This window comes from Manacus candei, unplaced genomic scaffold, assembly GCF_025592945.1.
Source record: "Manacus candei isolate 608988 ecotype Guabito, Panama unplaced genomic scaffold, ASM2559294v1 h1tg000017l, whole genome shotgun sequence".
NCBI lineage: Eukaryota > Metazoa > Chordata > Aves > Passeriformes > Pipridae > Manacus > Manacus candei.
This window is the reverse complement of record NW_026138065.1, coordinates 2,563,322-2,588,880: the sequence shown is the minus strand read 5'-3', so window position 1 is coordinate 2,588,880 and position 25,559 is coordinate 2,563,322. Positions and strand designations below refer to the sequence as shown.

The window sequence follows — 25,559 nt, the reverse complement described above, 5'->3', positions numbered from 1 at the left end:
TGGACATAATGCATAAGATCCACTAGGATCAAGGGCACTGATTTAGGCACATACCTAACTGCTTCCACAGGAAAATTGTTTTATGCATATAACATTGACTGCAGAGTAAAAAATCCCAAAACAATACTACAAATAATTAAAAAATCCCAACTATCTAGTAAGCCCTAAGTTTTAAGATATTAAAGGGAAAAATAAAGAAGAACTGAGGTTCTTCTAAGAGAAGAAAAATAAGGAAAGCAATAAATAGAAACTTACAGGTGAAAGTCTAAATGAAAGTAATTTCATTTTTGTCTCAGTCATTAAACAGATCACCTAAAAAGTCTGTTAGAATTAGAGATGATTCTGTCTTTCCCTGTTAATAAAGAAGAGACCTTAAATCTTAGGTTCCCCTGTACTCTATGAAAATGAAATTACAGATGCTTTACTTAAGATGGAAACATGCAGAGACAGTCAAACAGAAGGTGCTAGGAAAAATACAAAATATAGCAAGAGAGCAGAAATAGCAAAAAGGAAAGAAGAACAAAACCAATGTCAGATAAACCTTCTTACAGTGAATTTATCATAGTGACCAAGGGAACAAAAGGCAAAGAATTTAATGTGAAACTATAGAAGTTAACTAGATACACTGTTCTATGGTATTTTTTCTTTTCCTATTGAATCCAATAATGTCATAATTTATATTAAGCAGTATAGAAAAACTGAAGATGAGCACATGGGTAAATATATTTAAGAAATCATGAGAAATGTTGATAACTTCATCCAAACTGTAACACTCCTTTCAAGAGAAACCAAAACTTTTCTCACTGTTCACAGAGTATTGCAGTGACATGTCCAAATAATGATCATCTCTGAGTTTGCTGCTTTAGCCAACAAACAAAATTAGTGGGGTCTCAAAATTCCAGAAAAAGCCAAATGAAAGAAGGTATTTGACTTGAAAAACAGCATTTAAATCAATCCACACTTACTACAGAACTGTTCTTACCAAAGGGCGTAAAATTATAATAATAATAATAAAAAAGATATCATCTGCACAAGTTGGAATGAAAGGAAAACATTTTCAGGTACTGACAAAAAGAACCTGGTAAAGAGATGACTAACATGACAAAAAGCAAACAAACAAACAAATAAAAAAACCCAGTGTCCTTTATTCCTTCTGTACAAACCATGAAGTCTGCTTAGAAGGGGTGTTAAATAAAAGATCATGAAGAATGTTTCTCCTCATATTAAATAACTGTAGATTCCTCAGGTTTTGATGAATAACTGAAAAATAATGAGTGTGTGAAATCACGACAGAATAAACACAGTGGTTTCTGACTTGGTTGGTTCTGATTAAAGAGAAAGGAACTTAAGTCAGATTAAATAAAATTCTTTGTTTACTTTTCATTTCTGCTTAAACCTGTTTAATATATACTCACAACAATGGATGGGATAAGCTCACACTGTGAACAAATCCTGTTCCCCATCACTGTGGGACTGTCCAGGAGAACTGCTAAACGTGGAAGGTACTGGAGCATGTCCAAAGAAAGGCAAGGGAGCTGGTGAAGGATCTAGAGCACAAGTCTTATGAGGAGCAGATGAAGAAACTGGGATTGTTTAGACTGGAAAAGAAGGCGGCTCAGGGGAAACCTTATCAGTCCCTACAACTATCTGAAAGGTGGTTGTAGTAAGATGGGGTTTGGTCTCTTCCAGGCAAGAAGTGATGAGAGGAAATGGCTTCAAGCTGTGCCAAGAAGGTTTGAATAGAGTATTTGGAAATATTTCTTCACCAAAAAGGCTGTTAACCATTGGAACAGGTTGGTCAGGGAAGTGATCGAGGTAATTTAAAGGTCTGTAGGTAGGGCGCTTAGGGGAGTAGTTTAGTGGTGGACTTGGCAGTGCTGGCTTAATGGTTGGACACAATGATCCTAGAGGTCTTTTTCAATCTAAATTATTCTATGATTCTATAATTCTATGTTTTAGTCACGTTCATGCACAAAGCACTACAGGGCAATGTTCACCGAATTCCTCGATGCCTCCACGATGCTCTGTCCAAATATCTGTACAGCCATTCCCCACCTTCCCCTGCTACCTCTTTTCACATGTTTTAATTAATCTTCAAGCTGCTTCTTTTCATTTTTGTTAATACAACACAAAGAGGGATAGTAAGGCAACTTGTTGGCTAAGGCACTGCTGGCATCTGTCCCAGTGGAGAAAATCAGTATGATCAGTGCCCAAGAAAAGGTGCCTGTTCAAAAGTATAAGCAATAGCAAGAGCAAGCACAGTGTGCTGACTCTCCTCATGTATGGTTCAGATAGCAGATATATATGGGCTTGGCAGGTCAGAGGCTGCTTCTAGACTAACACCAGCAACACAGCCATTCTCCAAAAATGTCTTGTTCCTCTCTAACATGTCCTTTTTTTTTTTGTTTCCTTATGTCCTGGGTCAGTGAGGTCCATAATAATTTCATTGATTATCTAATGAAAAATTCTTTCTCTATAAGAAAGATCAGATAACTTTGTAGGCTTTTAACATTGTTCCACTCTTATCATACTGTATTATCTTAATCTAATTAGCATTTTCTCAGATGAAAGCTGTGTTAGAGTTCTGACTCTATGTGTTTTTTCCTAAATTACTTAAATTACTTAAAAAAAACCCCAAACAACAACCAAAAACCAACAAGTCATAGCATATAAGGATGGATATACAGTCATTTAAATACTGATGTAATATATTCAGATTCTTACAGTTGCTGCTTAACATTAGTGATAATGGTTATAGTTTTATCATCCTGATTTGGATGAAAACAGCAATTTGATACAGGCATTGCAAAACCAGCATAAAATTTTGTTATTTTTAATTTAAGTAACTTAAGCAAAGTGGATACTTTGAGGCAAAAAGCTACTTTTCCATAACATATCTCAAATTTTAAAATAGTTCACTTTACACAGAAATTAATGTCTTGTAATAAATTGAACTATGATAATGGTCTGGTGCAGTCACTGTCTCATTCAAGAGTCTAGAGAGCTAGTACATCCCTTAAAAAAGAAGAAAATCACATCATCATGGCTGGGCTTCGCGAACGAAGATTTAGGATTTAGGCTAGTACATCCTTTAAAAAAGAACAAAATCACATACTGCATCTTCATTCACAGACCTGAAACTTCTTTTTGTAATCTGATCTTCAGCTTCTACTCTTACTCAATTGATTTACTCAATCAAGAGGAAATTATTTACACTCCACCAGAAAAGATACAAATACCAAAAGTGGGCTCAGCCATTCAGAAAATGCAGTCCTGGTTAACCAAGCAGGGACTGCTACCTCTTTCATGTTTGAACTCACTTGGAATTATCTGAATAGATTATAGTATATTTTTTTGGGCATAAAGTCCCCTAAATTTTCATAATTAGACTTTACTTATGAGACTTTTTCATAGCCCTTTAAATAATGAAAGTTATATATTTATCTATCTATATAAAGAAAAGAAAATTTAGCACAGTTAACCACGTCCATCACTTAAGATCCACATAAAAATCCACTGTGCTGGAGTTGAGGAATGATTCAAATTCAATTAAGAAAGTGAGGAAATGCAATAAACTTTCAAAGGTGCAAGTGAGATGCATAATACACAGTCCCGTAAAAACAATGGAAAATGCCAGGATTGTTTCAGGCTTGTGCAAATCTCATCCTTTTTGTAAAAGGAGAAAAATGCAATGCATTGCTGCCAGTCAAAGAAGTCTGTTCACTTTGTCCAGACCACGGGAATCTCCCCCCGTCAGTTGCTACATCAGAATGCTTCTGAACTGAAGCACTGTTTTGTCACTTTATAAATTGCTTCAGTAGGCATATCCCTCTCCAAAAGAGACCAAAATCCTGGAACATCCAGTGAAAAACATCTGTTTCAACTGTGTCATACAGAGGATAAACCTGACACAGAACAAGAGAGACACCTTCCTTGAAGGTGCCATCATATTGCAGAAGCATCAACACCAAGAATAGAAATTCTCCCAGAAGTTCATTCCTGGTGCAGCACGCTCCCCTTCCTGTGCAATGCATAAAAAGAATTAAAAAATGGGAAAAGCCACAAAGGAGGGAGATATCATCAGCAGTAACCAGAGAGGGAGAGGCCATCACTCAAGTTGTTTACTTCCCTCACTGGGTTGCCACCATTTCCTACACATATTTGTTCATAGGTCAAGTCATCAGGTGTTAAGAAAATCACTGCCAAGAACAGTGCTGAATGTAATTCTCTGCGAAACTACATTCATGGAGAACACAGAGATGGCTTTAGTTTGCTTATGCAAAATAAGATTCTTGTCTATCCAATCTCTAGACAAACCGCAACTTCCTATTTCAGTCTGTTCTGCACAAGGCTTGAAGCTCTTGATTTGTGTTCCTGCACTTCACACTTTCACCCTGAGAAAGAACACAACTTGTCAAATACTTCTTGGTAATTAATACGATGTAATCTTTCTGAACACACTAGTCACCTTGGAGTCAGTGAAACAAAATTTAAAAAAAAAATCTGTAAAAGATACAAGTTGTAGAGCAGCATGCAGCTGAAAGATCCAGGCTGCACCCTGGTTTGAGATCACTCACATCACAACATGATTATCACAGGTCACCCAAGCTGGCACGTAAAGGTCCAAAACTACCCCACAGGACATATGTGAAAAGAGAATAGCATTCTTCTGCTGGTTATTTTCTAACAAAGTTCTACAGCAAATCCAAACACCCCGTCTCATATTTATAGATGTTATAAACAGGAAAGTTCTCTCATTACCTTTTTCTGTTAAAGAAAAGAAAAACATTTATGCAACTAATACAGATGTCTTTTTTCTAGCAAAACCGGGAGAACTCAAGTGCTTTGTCTGACTCCATGATCGAGTTCCCATTAAATAATAAACCACACACAGTCCCTTCTTCCCAGCCATGTCACAAAGTATGTCAGTTGACTGGTATGCAGGTGTGCAGCCTCCTCATGTCAGACGAGAAACACGTTGACCCTCAGCAGCACAGTCAGTGGGCATAACTTATTAATATTTAACACTGTGATAACATTCAGAATCCAGCCAAACTGGGATCATCAGTATCAGTAAAAGAATTATTATTTAGAGCACTTTTCCCCGACAATAAGCAAGATAAAAGGAGGGTATAACAAGAGGACAGACAGAGCAGAACTGGGGAGGAAACGCAGTGGTAAAAATCACAAAATACACCTAACACCTGGACCAGTTGGGAGCAATATTCAAAATTAATTCCTGTTGTCAGGTTATAGGTTTTACAGATAGCATGTGAGAAAAAATTTGTAGAGGTGGTTCCAGCATGTGAAAAAAAGTAGCATGGGAGAAAGGGTTTAGGTATAACATGCTCGAAATACATTTGAAAACTGAAAATCTGAACTCCATTAAAGACAAAGTCAAACTTGTATGAGAACGACATCATGAAACAGAGTAAGTAAATTTTTACTTACATTTTACATTCAAAGATCTTTTGCACTTTTCAACAGTTTGTGACCAGTTTGCTTTTTACTTAATGGGAATGAATGCCCATGCAATTGAACTATATACTTTTGAAGAGGTCTCCTGGTTTCAGAAAAAAATACACATAATTTAATTTGAGACAGAGACCAAGATGAAAATAAGTCTACCTTCTGTTGATACTTTTGAAAATTAAAAATTACCTTTTCACCTTCCTGTCCTTCATCAAAACTATATGGTAATGTCTAGGTATCAGTATAGTTTTTATATTTTTAAGATAGAGAAATATTTTAGGTTATACTCTTTTACCTGGATCACCTACTTGTGTTTCTATTTCAGACAAGTTTGTTTCCTAAGAGACATGGCATAAGGGGGAATGACATCATGTTCTGATATTTATTCACTGTTATTTCGGTAGCTAGGTTTTTTTTACTGCTTAGCAAAACATCATTTCATGATAAGCTTGCTGTTATCATCCAATCCTGTTCTACCTTCTCAGGTACTCGAGAATTCTGAAGTAAATCAATTTCAAAACCTATCAGTGAAGTTCATTGTTATTTACATGGCCAAAGACTATTAAGATTATTATTCCATATCACTTATTATAAGTGGCACAGTATATTCTATCTTTAGGGGAAAAGTTTAAATACACATAGGCAAGCTGTTGGATTATTTTAAGACTCTAACTGAACCTATGAAACACCACCTGCCAAAAAACATTCAAAACCTGAATTTAAATATGTGAACTCCTATTTTTACCAGCTAACTTCTAGGGATCAGAAAAAAAAAAAAAAAGAAAGAAATGGGGGGGAAAAAAACCAAAACAACAAAAAACCTCAACAAAAAACGACAATAACTTTCTGGAGAGGTTCTCTCACAATACCTTCTCAGACCTGCCTAACCTTGCTTTCTCTTGAAAGCTAAATAACAATTAGATGGAACATAACTAAGAGCAACCATGGCAATTCCTATCCTCAAGTAACAGGATTCACTGGAAAAAAGTGCTGCAAGAGGTAACAAGCTATGTCATAGTGTTAGAAAGTCTAAATCAGCAGGAGTGTACCAGCACAGAATAAGCACATCTGATTTGGGGCTTGGCAATGTAATTGTGATGTCTTTCAGGTACAGTATCCTGTCTGTGGATCCTAAATCTTACTGAATAAGTAGTCATCTAAAAATCCAAACTTTCTCATTATAACTGCATTGTCACATTATTTCAAATTATACTTCTATCCATCACCTGCTCAACATTATGAATAATGATCAACACAAAATTTTCTCCAGTATTTTGAAATAATTTCGCAATGCACATTCCAATTTCTACGTTAAAAAAAAAAATCTAGCTCTGAATTCTACTGAGTACCCAAACCAGTGATCTTAATACACTGTGAGTGCTTACAGACTTCTTAGCTAAAGCATATTAATGCTTCGTCATAGGAAAATAGCACAAATTTCTTTTCTAATGCCTTCCCTCAGTTCTTCCCTAAACAGGTTTGCTTTATTTCTTCTGCCCAGGTAGAAAGCATAGTCCATAGACTTTTCTGTCAAACTCCCTTACTAATTTCTCCCTTTCTCTATAAACACCACTCAATCAGTGTTGTATGCAAGTTGAAATAATTGGTTGTTAAAGTACAATATTAATTGCTGCAACTGTAGAAAAGGCTAAATTAAGTCTTTTGCAAACTGTCTTAGATGAACAAATCTATAGCTGTGACACAGACGATAAATTCAGTGCAAAAATAATGGGGTTATACACAAGCGAACAAATTAAATTATTAGAATTAGTTCTCTTGGGGTACTTGTTCTGAGAAAACTTCACTGTTTAAATTCAGTGACACATATTTCACCAAGGTAACGCTGAAAGCCCAAAAACATTGGCTGCTAACACTGCACACATGCACATTTGATTTGCAAGTGCGTGAATTATATTTATATTTAAATCAATGAAAAAGTACAGAGCCCTGTAGCATCAGGATTAAAATCTTGATTTAGATATGTGGAATATTGCACATGGACAGGCTCAGCCACTAAGCAAAGGGAAGGAGAGAGAACTGTGGATTCCAGTGTTAATTTATCAAGAACAGTTTATGTGGAAAGGAAGGGTACCTTTCTCAGACAACTTCCCAATACAAACCACTTCGGGAGCACAGACCACACCAATATGTTACTCCATCCCCTCTGCTCTTGTGGTCCTGAACTGATACAGTACAAGTCTAAACAGTGTCTGTAGAAAATAAAAGGTAGACCCTGCTGCTTGTTCAGATCACCTGATTGTATCTTCTCTGCCATCAAAATATACTTTCCATGGAAGAAGTCTCTCTTCTCTGTCCCTTATCAGGAACAGCTGAGTTTGCTGGTCAATGAATTTCCAAGTCAGGTAAACCCACTTAACAACACCAGGTTAGCAAAAAGCATAACCAAGATCTGACCACTATTTTTGTTTATTATAGATGCTTAGGATACAGTATAGAGAGAAGGAAATGTTTAATTAGAAAGAATCTCCTTAACATTATTCTTTAGTATTTATGTGGCTATATGCAAAGGTAATTTCTGACTGACACTAGACTGTCTGTTTTTTTCAGTTTGGTTATTTCAGATAAAGTTGCTTTTTCCTCTCTGCCTACATACAAAACAAAAGAGTACAATTACAACATAGCCCTGCCAGCACTCACCTCTTAACAAAATTTATCGGGAGCACAGTCAGTTCATGTGCTAATATTTGAGCTCATAATCTATTTAAATAAGAGTATAAGACATGTATAAAGATACCATAAACCCTGAAACTTCTTAGATTTTCACCAGAAGTCTAGTTTTCTTTCTAGTTCTAGCTCTTCAGACCTGTTCGAAACTTTCATGACTTCTCCTATGTCTTTGCTATTCTTCAATGTCTTTCTTATACTATTTATTTCCTTACAAGTTTTCACAGAGCTCACATCAGATGCAAATTTGGCTGCCCGCAACCCAATGCTCCATATGGCATTCTCACCCACGCACTCTTACACTTCCATAAAAATCTGTTTTACTTTGTGTTTTATTTTGCTTTGCAATTTTTTATTTACTGAATTGATTCAGTGTTTTCCTTAGATTTCCATATTTTATCCCTGTTGCTCTGTTACTGCCAAAATATTTTTTTTAATTGCCCTGTCATACATGCATATGATAGTCCAGCACATCATAACTATCAAAACCAGAACTCAGGTGAGTTATGTGACATTTGCTTTGTGAACTGACATTTCTCATTTCATCTGCAGGAGCTCTGAAGGAAGGTCAGACAGTTTGTCCAGCTCTTCAGAAAAGGCTTGTTTAAAGGAGACAGAGGACTTCAATATAAATTACTAACATTTCATTCTTAGAGATGACTTGCTATACACAAACAGACTGGGATATATATTCCTCTGCAGGACAGATACTACTTTATATTCATAATATTCATACTGGTGCCCAGGAGCTGTTCAGATTCTTTCATAAAACAACTCGAAACCCCCTCTCAATTTAGAAATCTATATTCACTCATTTTAAATGTTTAAATGTTTAAAAATAACTAGTATTGTGATTTCCCAGCCTCTCCCTTTGCCATTTTTCCCCAACTGCTTTGAGAGCCACCTTTTTGGCACCAGCCACCTTATGTCTTTGGGTTTCCTGTAGAAAATTCAGAGCATATTAGCAGTTTTTCTTTTTAACACATCAGTGCCCAGGATGTTGTTAGTGTTTCTGAATCTCTTTTTCTTTTAGATCTGATCTTTACCTATCCATGACTAGTACTGCAGCTAGTAGTGCAGCTGGCTGTCAGAAGAAAGAAAGAGACCTAACCATGACAAATGAGAAACCTAAACAGATGAGGAAAAAATTCATCAGTAGTTGAGAGAAGACAGATGAAGCAGTAAATGGGGTAGAGACAGCAGAAAGGAAGAAGTTAAGGGCCTCGAGTGAGAGAATAACCTACAAGATAGGGATCAGACACGGTAGCAAACCAGGACACACAGTCCTTCTCAGAGAAGAATGACATGTAGGTAGTCACAGATCCCAGGCTATACCTTGCAGAAACTCTACTACCAAGACAATGAAGACAAGACAGTCTAAATGAAGACCAAGTCAGGATAAATCAATCCAAGCCAGAGACCCTGAGGATCTAACTCTTGCTGGAGTTAATTGAACTTAGACTCACCAAAGCTTTAGGGAGAATCTCAGTCTTTTGTCCAGCCATTCAGAACTTGAAAATTAGTGTAGGCAATTGAAACTCAACTCCTTCTAGCTTTCCAGGCTGCTATGGCCTGGAACTTATTATCTAAAACACTGATGAACTGGTGTGTTTGATGCAAGAATAAAAACTGGTACCTCTCCTTGTCTTGCCTTTGCCAATTCCCTCTCTTTGCAAAAGTCTACACCAGGTAGGCTTTAGTCATTAGACAGCTACCCAAGCCATACTGCAGTGTAATTCAATTTGGAAGACTGATTCATATTTGCCTTATCGTATATGACAACTGGCTAATGTATCCAGAGAGGACTTGCAACTGTACATCACACCAATGAAGTGACTTGTCTATTACGAAGGAAAAAGAAAATTTAAAATTGTATAGTGTATTTTGCCCTGATGTTCGTGTGAGTCTTTATCCAAACTTCAGCATCATTTTCATCACAGAACCCTCCTTTGCTCTTCACTTCCCATGCAAAGCTGACAAATCTAGCACCCCGGCAGTAACAGCAGTGGCTAGAGAACAGAAAGCAACAGTACAGCTTCCCACATGATTCACTGCCCAGTAGGTAAGATGAATTTCTCCCCCCTCTACCTCCATTCTCCTCAATCAAATCACACACAGTCACTTGCAAATAAAGTGTAGTTAACTATGGCTACTTAAAGATTACTGTCCCTTAAGTGATGCTTATATAGAACAAGAAGACTTGTGTTCTATATGAGACTATAAATCTCTTATAGTCTACAAGTCTATAAGACTTGTGTATGACAATTTTTTTTCTTTTTCCAAAGACCTGACCCATAGTTAACTTTGAACACACAAAAACCAAACAAAAAAATCCCAAACCAACCAACCAAACACAAAAACACCAGAAAAAAAAGTAGTTAAAGTTACTCATCACATGCCACATTTGGGATCCAGGACATCTGAACTAGTATTTTTTGTCAGAAAGATATCTGGAAATTCAATGCTGCTTTCCTCAAACTCTACAACTGATAATTGCCTTTATTGTCTTTTTCAAGCTACTTGTTTTAGCTGGATTCTACGAGCTTGTGCTGCTTAAGTAGTACTTTATTCCACTGAAGTCAACAGAGAATCAATTTAAATAAAATCAGTGATGTATTTGGTTTGAAGAGGACTTTGTGCTTAAGGAAATGGTGCTTCTTGTAAACAAGGTATCAAAGTCTTCATTTTACAACATATTGCTACAATGTTTAATTGCTTACTCAGAATTATAACCAGGAAAAATATATTTTTCTGAAATCAGTCAAACATCCATCAAAACAATAATTTATACAGGTTTTAATTTGCATTAAATAAACCATAAAGAAACCCTGTCACAAGAACTTTTCCTTATAGACAAATCTCTGTGCCTAGCTTTATTGCTGAGCACATGTGAATTACTCTGAGTTATATTACATCCTGGAAAAATGACAAGATCAGAGTGTTGAAAAAAATTAAAGCACAGAGATCAGTGATTATGCTGAAATGGACAAAATTTTTAAGAGAACTTAAGTATTTCAACAATGCATGGAATTATTTATGTTTGCACAAAAAAATTATTTGATTTATTCACACAAAAATTGACTTACAATTTATATATGAGAGCAATGATGCAATCTTCTAGATAGCTATAATTAGCAAAGACAAACAAAAATGATACTTTACTATGTGAAGAATATTAAATTACTATTTTCAAAAAAATTTTTCATTCACTGTCAGCTGAAACCAACTATTTGGGGCAATACAAATAATCAACATCCTCAAAACTAACATATGCCAACAAATAATTTCAGTCACACAGCTACTGCATAGCTTAAGTTGCTCACATGTAATTTTGCAAGCTTGAAACTTGTATATCAAATAGTTACAGGGACATTTCCTTGGAACTTTAGTAGCTCCAGGGAAATACATCTCTCTTGTTTTTTTACTGAATAAAAAACACTGAAGACCTCTATCTTTCAAATATAAAGGAGATGCATGATGCTGTAATTATACCCATGGGTATTTTCATCTATTATTTTGGTTACTGGATAAGGTCCTTAATATTTTAATGGTGTAACATTAACATAAAAAAATTATGAGAGGAAGAGTAGAATAAAATAGAACATGGTCATCTAGTCCAACTGCCAACCTCAGGGCTCACCAGAAGTTAGTGCATATTATTAAGGGTTTTGTCTAAATGCTTCTTTAACGCTGACATGCCTGAAACATTACCTTCTAAGAACTACTATAAGGTTTAAACTCATTTGTTAGTGCCAAAATCTTATAAATTCAAAATTATTTGAGATATATTATTTTAAGTATGTAATGGTTCAGAATTGCTCCAATTTTACCACAAAAAAAACCCTAATGAAATCATTGTTATGAGATGTCGGAATAAGTCATCCTACTAGAAATAAATCAACAGCAACAAAAACAGGCAAGAAAGACCAGACTTGGAAGGTTGGTAATTGTCAGAGAAATTCGCCAGCTTCAACTGGAGAATGAGCTGAGATTCATATGATCACTTTTAGTACAACAGGCAGCTGTTACACAAAGCAGATTACAGTGTAACTAACTGCATTAACTGAGAGCTATACATCTTAAGTGAAAGAAGCCTTTCTGCAACGTGTTGATGCTTTTGTATCTTCCAATTATTCTACAATGCAAGTGATTCAGCTAGAGCAGTTAATATCCAAGGTGTTAACTAATATTACACCTCTTGATCTAGATCTCCCTTATTTCTCTGGTACAATTCTTAGAAATGGGCATACAACTTTGACTAGGTTCTACAAACCTCCCTCCAAAAAAGTGTTTCAAGATCCAAATTGTCTCAACATTTGAGACTGTTTTACCTCTTCCTATTTTGAACTGCTCCAGATAGAAAGGCAGTTTCATTGCTCTCATGCTGTCCTCTCCTAGCATAAATAAGGATCATTTTCTTATAAATAACTGGAGGATCCAAAACTGTCTAATTGCCTTCTGCACAGAAACAAAGTGAGGGAAACAAAGCAATTCACTAGATGTTCACAAGAGGAATGCTCTTGGCTGGAAGGGAATTTACTATACAGTTTTACATCAACAGATAGTTGCAACAGGAATGCTCTCAGGTGGAGGCTGGAACCAGACCCACTTCCATTTGAAAAGTGCAGAACTTGTTCAAATATGACAGGAGACTCTAGCCTTGTGATAGCAATATGTGTTTGTAAAAATACTTTGGCTAGCATGCTCTGGGACTCTCTGGAGGTTTATGAGTGTCCAAGCCTGCCAAATGACATAGCTTTCACAAACCTGTTTCAGAGTCAGACCAGAATCCTCAATTCCCTTCAAGACTGCAGTATTCCTTCACACCATTAGTTGTTGGCTTTAGTTAGGCAAAATTCCTCTTAGCTTCTATCAAAGTTTTACCAACATGAATACTGAACAATTTTGGCCTTTGAAAATAAGGACATAAGATGTTATGACCAATCAACCAGCTTCATTAGATAGGTTTTAAACTTTACCTGCGAGTTTCTCCAAGCTACATCCTGTCATTCGTATGGCTTTGTAGTGGGATAGTTTAACAATAACAAGAAGAAAAAACCCCTAAGCTAAATCTACATTTTGTTATCTTTACCATTTCAAATTAATCCAAGAACACTGTAATTCCATCTCACTGCACACTGTCCTTTGTCTACGTTCACAAAGAGGTCTGGTTTTATATGTTCTTATTCTTCAGCTGACTGAGTCGGGGATGCCAAAGCCTAATTGGTTTCCAAGTAATAGCTTATACAAATCATGAACTAGAATGTCTTTCTTTTACTGTTTTAGAAGTCTTCTGTCTGAGATCCATTCAGTGTTCCCCAAGCTAATAGAGGCAAACTGTCTTCATCTGAGGTGGAAAGAATGAACAATGTTTTATTTATATATTTATATTATTAATTAGGGAGTTCAAGCTTACAAAAATACGGAATTTTCTACTGGTAACAGACCTATTTGAGAACTTTCTCCTCCTATATTGGTGCTTCTACAGCATGCCCTGCTAAAGGTCTCAATCCTTAACTCCTAATCTAAAACTGTAAATAATTGTATATATAGTCATTCTCCTTTCAGCACTTGGGCTCTGGTAATCAGTTTTCTAGGCAATAGGAAGAAAGAATGGTCTCTTCTCAATTTCTGTAGATACTTTCTACCCATGTTGGGACAAGCTATTAAGTACTAAGCACCAAGTTTAAGATGAAAGAAATTTAAAACTGCACATCTATTAAAAGAAATAATTATTCTATGATTTAAATAGAGCTCCTCAATAGTGTTCAGAAACATATAATAAAGACCATGTATGGGTAGGTGTAATTGGATGCAGTTGCCTTAGGAACAAATGTTCAGTACACAAAGCAGGAAGCCTGCTTAAAAGGCAAACTCAAAGACCTAAGCCTGGTGGGTGAAACCCGGCTTGATTGAAGTTACTGAGAAAAGTGTCATGGGCTTGGTTGGAATCAGGGATTCTTCCCAACAGCTTTTCTAATTCTCTCTTATTATTATGAGTGCAGACCCAAATCACACATTACTTCAATCCAAAAGTGCTGAACTGGATGTGCATTTCCCAGCTTCCTTTGTTCAGTAAGCTCATCAAGAAACAAAAAGTACTGAGGGAATCATAAGAGAGCCTAGGCTTACACTCTAAAGATTCTGGTATCAGTCTCACTTCCAGTGTATTTTTATTATATAGACAAGAGATATTGTACTTTTAAAGAGGTATTATTGTAGGATGTAAAAGAATTTGACATGCAGAAATAGAACACCGTCTGACATACGTGTGTTCTTTTAAAGTAATATTTATAGCAAAGATTCCTATAAAGATGCTATGCAAAAATCTTTCTGTTTTGTAGAAGTAAATACAGAATGCCTAATATTCTTTGCCAGAATGATTTCCACTGAGATCCAACTTCTATATGCAGATGCCAGCAACAGGAGGCACAAAGTACTGTTCCCAGAACAAGATTCAAGACGTGTTTCTTCTTCGTGCATTTCTCTACGAAGAAATTACTCATCCATTCTTCTAAGATTTACTCCCATTTTTGTTTCCATTTGGAGAAATGTTATAAAACACAAAACTACTTCTCACCCTGTATGAAGTCAGAACACATATACAGTGTTCTACTTCTTGAAATCACTATCTTCAAAAGACAAATAATTTCCTACAGATATTGAACTACACATTACTAAGGTATAAAGTTTCAAAGGAAGTTTTCTTTCTTTGAAACAAGAAAAGAAAATAAAGAAGTAATTTATTAAATAAGTTGTATATGAAATAATTCCCAAAGACTGTGAAGTAATTTTATGAACTGAACCAGAGATGCAATTCCACACTGCACCCTCTAAGTCTTACAAGTCAACAACTGTGGGAATGCAGTCATTTAAGAGGTCTTTGATTATAGACATTTTCCATGGCTCTACTGACTCTTAAGGGTTTTGTTTCTTGACTGCCTTTTTCCACTTTACATTATTTTGTCATTTCTTCTCTTTAACTAGCCTCCAAAAATTAAATCTAAACCTATTTCTTTACATTTTAAATGTCTTATTTCTGAAGGAAACAATTGCTGAAGAATGATCCTCAACTGAGAGGCTACCAGGCCAGTGAAAAACTACGTGCTGCACAGTAAAAAATCACTTTAGCAAAAGTACAAGGAACAATATGTTTTCTGTTATTAATTTCTGTTCCATGGAAAGTGCTAACCAAAACCATAAGCAGTACCTAGTGCCTAAGCTGAAAAAATTAAACATGATTACCATAAGACTATTACCATGTTAGCTTGTCCAAAACAAACCGCTGCATATTTAATTAAATCAGACTAAAATTTCAAAAACACATTGCATAAAGTGAGCAGGAGAGACAACAAAATCATAAAGCCATGAAGTTGCATTTCCTGTTTCACGGTGCAAACACTGCATTGTTGATGTTAATCCTGGCACCAACGGTTTCAGCTAGGGCAAAAATTTGCAGGCAGATAGTCCCTGCTGAACACCCAATAAACCACATTGTCTGGATAAAAGTCACTGTTTGAAAAAGCAAAGCCAACTCCAGGCTTTCAGGACATGATCACAAAAACACCATCACCATCCTTACAAGCATGTCAACTCTGAAGGAGCAGGTCCTTGCTTCACTTCCCACCTGGGCACAAACCTGTACTCTGTTCACACAAAGTGCATGGATCTGGCAAAGACAAAGCAAGATACCCTGGATGAGGTAGAGCCCCCAGGCTGCCATAGGGCTACAAACAGCACAACCATCACTGAGCTTAAGAGTGGAATGACTTGGCCTACTCAACTTGTACAGTGGACAACAAGCTCAACTTCCATGCTACCTTAGCTGATGTGGAGATAGTGAGGGAAAGCATCAAATCTGTGGTATTTCTGATGTAAAAGCCAAGGAAGAAAAGAAAACCCACTGATCAGCTATGCCACATTATTTATACTGCAGTAAGACTGGTAGGACTTCGCACCAGTGTTCAAAACTGAAAATGTAGTTACTTCCTTTAGATATACAGAATTCCTCTTCACTAATTATTCCACAGAAGCCAGTTACAGCAAAGCAAGAAGAACATTTATATGCAAGATTAAGGTCCTATTAATCCCCTAGCAGCCAGTTACATTCCCTTGTCCTGGAGAAGCTCAAATATACAAATTTCCTTGCCTCACGTGATTGGTTTGCTGAGTTAAAACATCCCATTGGCTGTGTTATATCGTTATTTTTCTAAATGTGAGGCCACCTAAACTCCTACACTACTGAAATAGCTTTTCTCAGAAAACAGACCAATTCTCATATCGGTCAGACACACTCATGGAAACAAAATGACAGGAAACAAAATAAGGCATATTTTGTAAAAAAAAAAATGAACCTCGATTTCTAGAGAACTCTTGAGGTCCTCAAGTTTCAGAGAAAAAGAGAGGTGTCTGAAACCATTTAGAGGCATTTTTTTATAAGGGGAGCTGAGTGCAAAACTAGCTTCTCAAGGTTTAAAGAAAATTATATCAGGGAATATTGCTTCTGAATCCCTCCCATCCAAGGAATATTTCACAGACTGTTCATAAAGCAAATATTTCTCTGTGGCCTTCCATGCAATCACAGCATTTTTTTTCTTCCAAGGATGCGCTGAGGAATGAAAGAACATGTGCCTAGTGAAGATAATCAGAGAATCAAAAATTCTCAGGGAAGTGGTTTCTACAATGAGATGTATCGTATGAAGGCAAGCTATTCCCCAGGCAGGAACCACAATTTGCAGATAAGTTTCTTTCTATGAACATAAATGCTCATTGTATTACTGTTCTCAGAGTAGTCACCATTCACTAGCAACACAGGAAAACCTACGGCTCCAGCTTCCAAAACATAAAGAGGGACCCTCGTGTTGCAGAGAAGGGCACTTGCCAAAGGGCTACAGTGGCCTTTATGTAACTTTTCTAAAGAATCATAGAATGGTGTTGCTTGGAAGGGACCTTAAAGACCATCTACTTCCAACTCCCTGTCATTGGCAGGGTACACCTTCCACTACATCAGATTGCCATCCCTTTCTTCCTCTTGAGGCTTGTTTGATCTCAAGTAGATGTCGGCACTTATCAGTAATTTATACGAGGAATATGAAACACAAACGCCTCATTACACTGAAGAAAGATTAGGGCACAAAAATTCACCTTGAAGACAGCCCTGACATGAGACAGAATCTAATAAAATTAGCTATTAGGCTAATGAGCACTGCTGGCAACACATTAAGCAGTTTTAAAAGGGACAAACATCTTGGACCAAGAGTCTTTGTCCTTTTGTGGCTTTGTGTTTCAGCAACACTCCAGTTACACAACAGTATCTGATATTACAGTAAACTAACACAGACTCTGTAGTCTGATTCCAATGCCATTATCTCATGCAATTAATTGCTTTTGTTAAAGAAATTTAATTAAAGTTGCAAATATACAGCACACAGTACACTCCAGAACTATTACAGTAACTTAACCTGATGAAGGGTCTCTAATACAGATAGTTCCAAAAATGAGCATTTGTTCATAATTCTTGATAGTTTCCAAATTATTTTTTCACAAATTAGCTTGCTCCCTCATTATTCCCTATCAATTCAGAGTAGCATGTGTTTTTAGCAACAATCCATTATTATGGATTCAACAAGTTGATTAGTGAACACGTTCACATTTCTATTTTTAAAAAAATACAGTTTTCCAGTGAAAGGATTCTCAAATGCCAGGTAACACTCTTCAAAACTCTTAACATGGGTCCTGACTTTGCAAAGTTGTACAACTAGCTTTAGTAGTAGGTTTTCATGATGAGGCTTCAGTGGTATATTCTAATATAGCAACATTCAATGATGTTATTTGTTAAGGGTAGAAAATGAATGCTGGAAGCCAACAGATTCCTAAATGCTGTCCCATGGACTGTTTCACATAAATGGTATACTAAAGATGATGTGAATTGCATTGAAAAAAAAGTCAAAAGCAACTAATTAATTTGTTAAAATAGCAAACAAGCAAAAAAAGAGGGGCCATTTTGTAGGTGGTAATTTCTAGTTTCTTCACTATGAAAACTAGACACAAAATATGAAATATTTATCCATCTGCCTACTTAAAAGCGGTGGTTACTTAACACTATACAATTAAAATTGTTTAGTAAACAATAAAGATATTAAATGTTCACTAAACATTTACTATTTACCAAATATTTATTAAATAATAAAAAATGTTTAGCAAACCAGTTTAAATTACAACTTGCTTGGCTTGCCAGCAAGAAATTTAAAACTTAAAAAGTTTGTGATTAATCAAGTTCTATATTGTAACAGGAACCAGTTTTCTACTTGGCATTGACCAAAAAATTCTTATCACTTTTCAAAAATCAAAGAACCCTGTTTCTTCTCTATTGGAATTGTCTTGAAAAAGAAGCTCCTGAAAGGCTGGTTATATTTCAATCTCCCTTTTTCTTTAAATATTCATGTGGTATCATTGCAGCTGCTCAGCATTCAGCATGTGTACTCCTGTGGCTGGATTGAGTTCATTTTGTCTTGCAAGACCACCCAAAGAGTTAACACCCACAGGAGTCAATGGATTCCCTTTCAAAAGAGAAACATACCCTGAAATATTGTGGGACATCCACTGCAGACTTGTGATTAGATCTTTGAAATATTTAAAAAGACTGTTTCTTGGGACAGTTCTTCTCAGCTATGCTGACTACTAATATATGAGGCTTTGGAAGTTTTTGTGTGAGGTGTCATATGGAAATAAACCAGTAACATCCCTGGTTCATGTATCGCCACACGTAGATTTAGTTTGCAGTAGACATTTGAAACAATATGCTATGGTACTTCTAAATCTGCAATGCAATTCGTCACCGTTGTTTTCTTTCACTTGTAGGAGTTACTGTGTTTCCTTAGGTTTTCTTGCTGGCATAACAATCAGTTATGTTAGTATTTGCCAATGACAAGCTGAAGAGCACTGATTAAAAAATGAATCAGGCCTCAGACACCGTAAGTCTAGCTTAAATAAAAAAAAAAAAAAAAAAGAGAGAGAGATAAAACACATATTTTTAGTCATTTTCTAAGCTTCAAGGAGTAGTGAGGGTATTAACCTATAGATTGACCCTGGGGCAGCTATCCAAGTTTCTCTCCCCGAGCAAGACACCTAGAAGCTACTCCATGTTTTCACCTGAAAAGCAAAATTCTCACATAATCATTTGACCTCAGAAACATCAACATAAATGATACCACAAAGCCTTGCATTAGTTATAAGCCTATTACATTTAGTATTTATGTACTGGAAAGCAAAAAAACAAGCAATCAATCTAAATAAATTGCTCACAGCTGGCCTGAAAACGGCTTTCCCCAGAGAAAACTACTTCTGTCTTTGAACTTCTGGAGCATATCAGCTCAAAAAATAAGTTAAATTTTCCCTCAGATGCAAATATGAGAAAAGAGTATTTGCACAAATTTCTCCTGATTCATATCCCCACTGGATTTGCTTTTGGCAACTGTGAAATTTCAGCACATGAAAAGAAGATCACAAGGAGGAACACTGGGGATCAGTTGGTCTTTAGCTGCATAACTGATACTCTAATATTTATAAGGCTACAGTACTCGTATGTTTAATTAGCTACAACCAACACTAAACTACTACCTTGAAATACTGTTAAAGTCTATAACTGGAAACAGTTTGCCCAGAGGAGTTATGAATGCCTCATCCCTGAAAGTGTTCAAGGCCAAGTTGGATGGGGCTTTGAGCAAGCTGGTCCAGTGGAAGGTGCCTCCTGCCCATGGCAGGGGGGTTGGAATTAGATGATCTATAATGTCCCTTCCTACCCAAATCATACTATTACATGATTCTATGATTTTCATACTCAAACAATTATACTTTCTGAACAGTGTTCAGGCTATTCAGCCAATGTGTTTCAAAATGTTACTTCTATTGGTGACAGCACTTAAATTCCACATTCAGGTCAAGACCTAATGTGCTACATGCTGTATGAGTACTACATTGAAATTCTGGGCATTAAAATATTATGGTTTATTTTGTTATTGCTGAAAAAACCATGAAGAAACATCAAAAATATGAAAACTAATATTTAAAGTAGCAGGGAGGAGCAGAGCCACAGAACTTCAGTTACTGACCACAATCTTTTCGTTTCACCGAAACATCATGTCACTTAAAACTTATTACTGGAACAACCTGGGATTATTCACAAGGTCAAAGTCTCAGAGAAATGTATGTTCACAAGCCATGAACCACAGATATCGGTCAATTTCCAGTAAATAGAACTTAAAGGAGTTAAAAGTATATACTTTTCTCTTAATATTCTTTCTGCAGGGAGAGAAACATCTGTAAGCACATAAAGAATCTAAGTGAATAAAAGTGGGAGGCCAGGACGCAGATAATCTCGATTTGTCCATAAATCTGTATTTAGGAACACGTGTTAAGGATATATGAAAGTCCCTGCTTTAAAAGAAAGACCCAAATCTTAAACAAGGATTAGAAGCAGGTATTCTGTAGGAAGAGGCAAAGATTGCAAAATGGGGATAGCTGGCTCAAGCCCACGTGAATGTATTTAAAATACTAATCACATAATGAGAGATGTAATATTGAATCACCACAAAACAGACCTAGTTAATGTAGAGCAAAATGAATGTTTGGCAAAGGTGATAGCTGTGCACATTTCCTGTGGAAACAAGCACCCTGCCAATTGCTACAATCATTAAAATAGACAAGTCTTCCATACTGATCAGGAAGACAGTTCAAGAGTTTAGTGACACTTGTATTTCTCAAGTGCAGAAAAGCTCCTAGGGAACTATACTTCTAAAAATATTTAGAAAACTAACTCCTACTGACAATGGTGTGAAATGGAAACTTAAAATACGGTTGTTCACCTTCAAATTTGCCTCTGCTCTTCAACTGAAGTCTCAGGCTTTCAAGAGGCAGAAATCATGAAAATTCATTTAACCTTCATGGAAGAGAACTGTAGTGTTAATACAGGTCTAACAATAGCTTGATCTCCACACAACACTGGGACCTGCAAATTTTGTGGTGTTGTTTTCAGAGGTTTTTTTTATTAAATTCTTTGATTATTTGCTAACTGAAAAAAATATTAAAAATAATTTAATATGCCTCTTACTGATAATGAGGTTTTCACAAATATTGAGCCCTATTACTGACATAGCTGCATCAGAGTATGATTCTACAACCTAACTGCATCTTACATGTGTTTCTTCCCCTGTGAATTGCATTTGCAAAATCAAATCAGATGCTGCAAAATATTTCCCATGGGACAAATATGAATATTTGATTTAGACTGGAGAGCAGTTATGCCCATAATTATTTACCCTGAGCACCAACTGTGAGAATTTCAGAAAAATAAGATTGGATCAAGACACACTTCTATCCTCTTTCTGAAGATGGGCAGATGTTATGGAGGGAAGCATAAGAAACCCTCAAGAAGATGCCTCCTAACAGGGGCTAATTTGAATTCTGCATAATGAAGTTTAATATTCTAATATTTTCCCAACTTATTACAATTTTAGATCTTGTCACTGCTATCTATTACAATCCCTTGAAATTTTCATCTCAAGAATAAATTACGTGTTTTCTTAAAAATTATTTGTTTTTCTATCAGTCTTTAATGGATGGCTTTTCTACTTCTTTGACTAACTGTTTTTCTCTTATGATAGAGTAAAAAGAAAAACTAGAAAAACTCTCTACCTGCCTGAACAATATGTGTCAGTACTTTCCATATTTTTGTTTCAACCTCTTTAAGGTAAACAGCCAAAACTCTTGAGACTCTTTACAGATTGACTGCACTTTTTCTCCTTTTTCATCTCAGAGCTTTCTGTAATATTTTTTGAGAGGAGATAAGCAATATTACCGTATTTCACAAAATTCTCTGAAGGAATCCTAACACATAGGAACTAGAGTACATTATTCCAATTCTTAAAATCTGGTTTGCAAGTTCAGTCAAACAGCAGAGGTCTTCCCTGAGCTGTGAACATTACCAATCTCACCAGTCAATGTAATGTGAAATCTGGCAGGTAATCTTAGCATTTTCAGGAGACATCGGGCTTCTGTTTATGATAACTGAATGACATTTGTTGACATTTTGGCAAATCAGCTGGCTGGGTCAGGTCTCCCTAAAGTAATATAACAAGTCCTTTCTCGTTCTGTCCAACACATATCAGTTTATGTCTTCAGCAAATTTTCACTTCTTCCTCCTCTCTTTCCTACTAATTTATAAGTATATTAAATACTGGAGTTGGTATATAACCTTGAGGCATCCCAGTATGTTTTAAATGGTTGGTTTTTACCACAACAAAACTATTCTCCAAGTAAGTTTCGGGGTCATGGCAACACTATCTCAGATTATCTCTGGTAGTTTCCCTAATGTAGTTTTGCTAAAAAAAAATCCATAAAATAACAACAACAACAACAAAAACACGAGAAAAAGCCTTCTGAGTCTTTCAAATAATTTTATACATACAGACATACACATACATAATATACAAGCAGCCTAAGTGAAGTATGAAAGGAATACAATTCAGTGCAAAAGAAGTAGATTTGGCCCTACAGGGAATTTAGTTACAACAAAAAGTATGTCACCAAGAGAGAGAGAGACTAAATAAATCTAGATTAGACTAGATTATGGACTTATTTTCCAGAAAGCAGGTCCATTATTAATGCACTCTGGAATTATAATCATAGTTCTAACAGCACCCAAACATCTATAAGAATGCATAATAAGATGACAAAAAGTACCCAGGTTGTGATTTGAACTTAATAAAAATCATTTGTTTACAGTACTCGAGCCAATTAAATCTTCTAACTGGAAAGTCACATGGAAAATCCTTAACCCAAAACTGGGCATAAGCCCAACTTGAACGAGTATTTAAAGAAATTTCAAAGCATCTGTGACAAAGTTGTCTTCCCATTTTTGATGATACATCCCATTTACACGTATTTAGTCAGCTATTCAGCGGATGCAAATCAACACTACTCTGCTTCAGCCATGCCATAGAGATGGGTCTTTTCTTCTGCATGTTCTTCTATGTTCCTAGCAAATTGGATTTTAAACTGGCAACAACTTCACATAGCCTATTATTTTTAGACATACATTTATGAAACTCAGACACTTTGTATATTTATTCCCCACCATTATAACTCAAGTATGTAATTTTGTTATTCAGAATGACTTACGAGAGAAAATCTAACTAGAATAGCAGGTTTAGGCTTGCTATTAACTTTTTCAGGCAGAGTTATAAATTTCAACAAATAGGTTATAATTGAGGAGCCAGCATGACCTTTATTATTTCAGAAGGTTCAGCCATAGCAGCTCAGTGTGACTTCAGCTAGACTATTAGTCACTCTGCCAGATAAAATCATTAACATCCAACTCCGTTTAGCATCCACATATGATCTGATCCTTGAAAACTGACTTGAATAAGCTTTACTCTCATGAATAGTCCCAGTCCAGGCAATGGAATTGCTCTTATAGAAATACCATACTCCCAGTGAGCAAAGTAGCAGCTATCTGATATTTCTGTCATAATTGCAATCAAGAAAAAATAAAAAGGCTCACAGAGAAGAAGTATTGGAATATTTATTAGTAAATTCCTGTTTTCAGGCAATCAGGAGCGGTTCTTCTTCAGAGAAAAACTGAACTAGTACTGTGTGCCATGCTGTCTTGTATCATTCTCTTCCATTATTAAGCACACGTCAAACAGATAATCCAGTAGTAAATATTTCAGAATATTTGCACTTACTAGCTAGAAAAGTACAAAATGAAAAGAACCACTTCATCAGCCAGTCGTTCCAGCAAAGCAATGATTTCTGTTACAGCAGAATCCTTTTTACAACAAAAACCCCTGTGATGTTACAAATGACATCAGGACGACCAAAATAGTTTTATTACTTCAGTTAACTCATAAACTATTCTACAACTTCTTAATTCATACGATTGCCATCATGATGATGAAAAATGGGCAAGAAATGGGGCATTACACACAAAAAATACTAGTTCATATATTTCGACTACTCAAGGTAACGTTTCCCTTGTAAATAATCTATGTGGAGGAATATAGCTATGTCTCTCCTTGTATTTATACCATAGGAAGCTTCTTTCTCAAGTGCATGCCTAGAGAAAAAACAGTTCCACTTGACATAGGAAAAGACATATCATTCAGATAAAGTGCTGTGAAAAACTGACAGACCCCTAAAACGATGGAAAGACACGCTGGTAACGTGTTACTTGTAGAAATGGTGTGTGAATGAACGTGCAGGGGTTCTTACACAGCTGTCAAACACCGTAATCAGCGTCGCTAAGTGTGCCTGCAACATTAAGACAAATATTTGACCTATTTTCTTAGCAGAATTTAGCTGTCATCGTTCTTAGCACCACGCTCCTGTGAGCCAGCAACTGCCTAAGGACTCAGACAACATGAGCACAGAATTCTCCGCCGAGAGTGATAGCACTTAGTCCCACAGGGCGACTTTCTTCCAGCGACAGAGCGATCGGCCCCTCGAACCCACCCCCCTCAGCCGGCTCCGTCTCGCCTCCGTCCTGGCAACCCCCCAGCCCGTCCGCGCCAGGGACTCACGTTTGTAGCTGGCGGCCCAGGGCTGGTAGCCGTAGTAGCCGGTGATGCGGAGGATGCGCTCCTCGATGGAGGTGAGCCCCACGGACGCGCTGGTGAGGTCCTCCACGGAGCGGGACCACTTCAAGTCCTCTTTGATGGCCTCGTCCACCACCAGGTACTTGAGCTGCCGCAGCTGCGGGCTGATGTCGGACAGCCGCCGGGGGCTGACATCGGGGGAGCGTCGCATGCCGCTGCGGGTCGGAAGCGGGGCGTCAGCCCGGGGCCGCGGCTCCGGCGCCGCCGGTCCCCGCCGACCCCGGGCGAAGTTGGCGGCGGGACCCCCGCCGGCAGGTGAGCCCGCACGGCGCCCGCGGCGCCGACAACTTTCCTCGCCGCCCTCCACCGGAGCGACCCCCGGGAACGGGCGGCGCCGCCGGCAGGGGCGAGGTGGGATGGGGTGGGGTGCCCCCGTCCCTCCCAGCCCTCCCTCCCGCCCGTACCGCGGCGGTACTCACAGCGTGGCGGCTTTTCCCCGCGCGGAGCCGTTGGGGAACTCCCGGATCCCCATGGGGAGCAGCAGAGATGGCTGGGGGGCGCCCAGGCTTCACGGCGGGGCGAGCCGGCGGCACTCACCGGCCGGGTAAGAGGCGGAAAGGTAGGAAAGGAGGGAGCGGGGGGAGGCGGCGCCCCCGTGGCAGAGGGTCCCTGGGCTGGCGCTGGCGCTGGCGCTGGCCCCGGCGGCAGAGGCAGACAGGGCGGGAGGGAGGCGGGCAGGGGGACGGGCGGGCCGGCGCTGCCGCCTGCGAGCCGCTGCCGCCTGCGAGCCGCTGCCGCCTGCGGAGCGCG

The 25,559-nt window shown here is 37.6% G+C and overlaps 1 protein-coding gene across 1 annotated transcript in view; it reads right to left on the bottom strand.

Annotated features, from left to right (window-relative positions):
• SLC35F3 (solute carrier family 35 member F3) overlaps positions 1–25,332 on the bottom strand; it is a 169,401-nt gene extending 144,069 nt beyond the window's left edge. Inside the window, exons 1-2 of the mRNA XM_051783207.1 lie at positions 25,229–25,332; positions 24,735–24,964 (exon numbers count right to left, since the gene is read on the bottom strand). Of these exons, the coding sequence (XP_051639167.1) occupies positions 24,735–24,964; positions 25,229–25,281 (283 nt within the window). The 5' untranslated portion in view covers positions 25,282–25,332. The remainder of the gene's footprint in view (positions 1–24,734; positions 24,965–25,228) is intronic.
• Between the last annotated feature and the right edge of the window lie 227 nt (positions 25,333–25,559).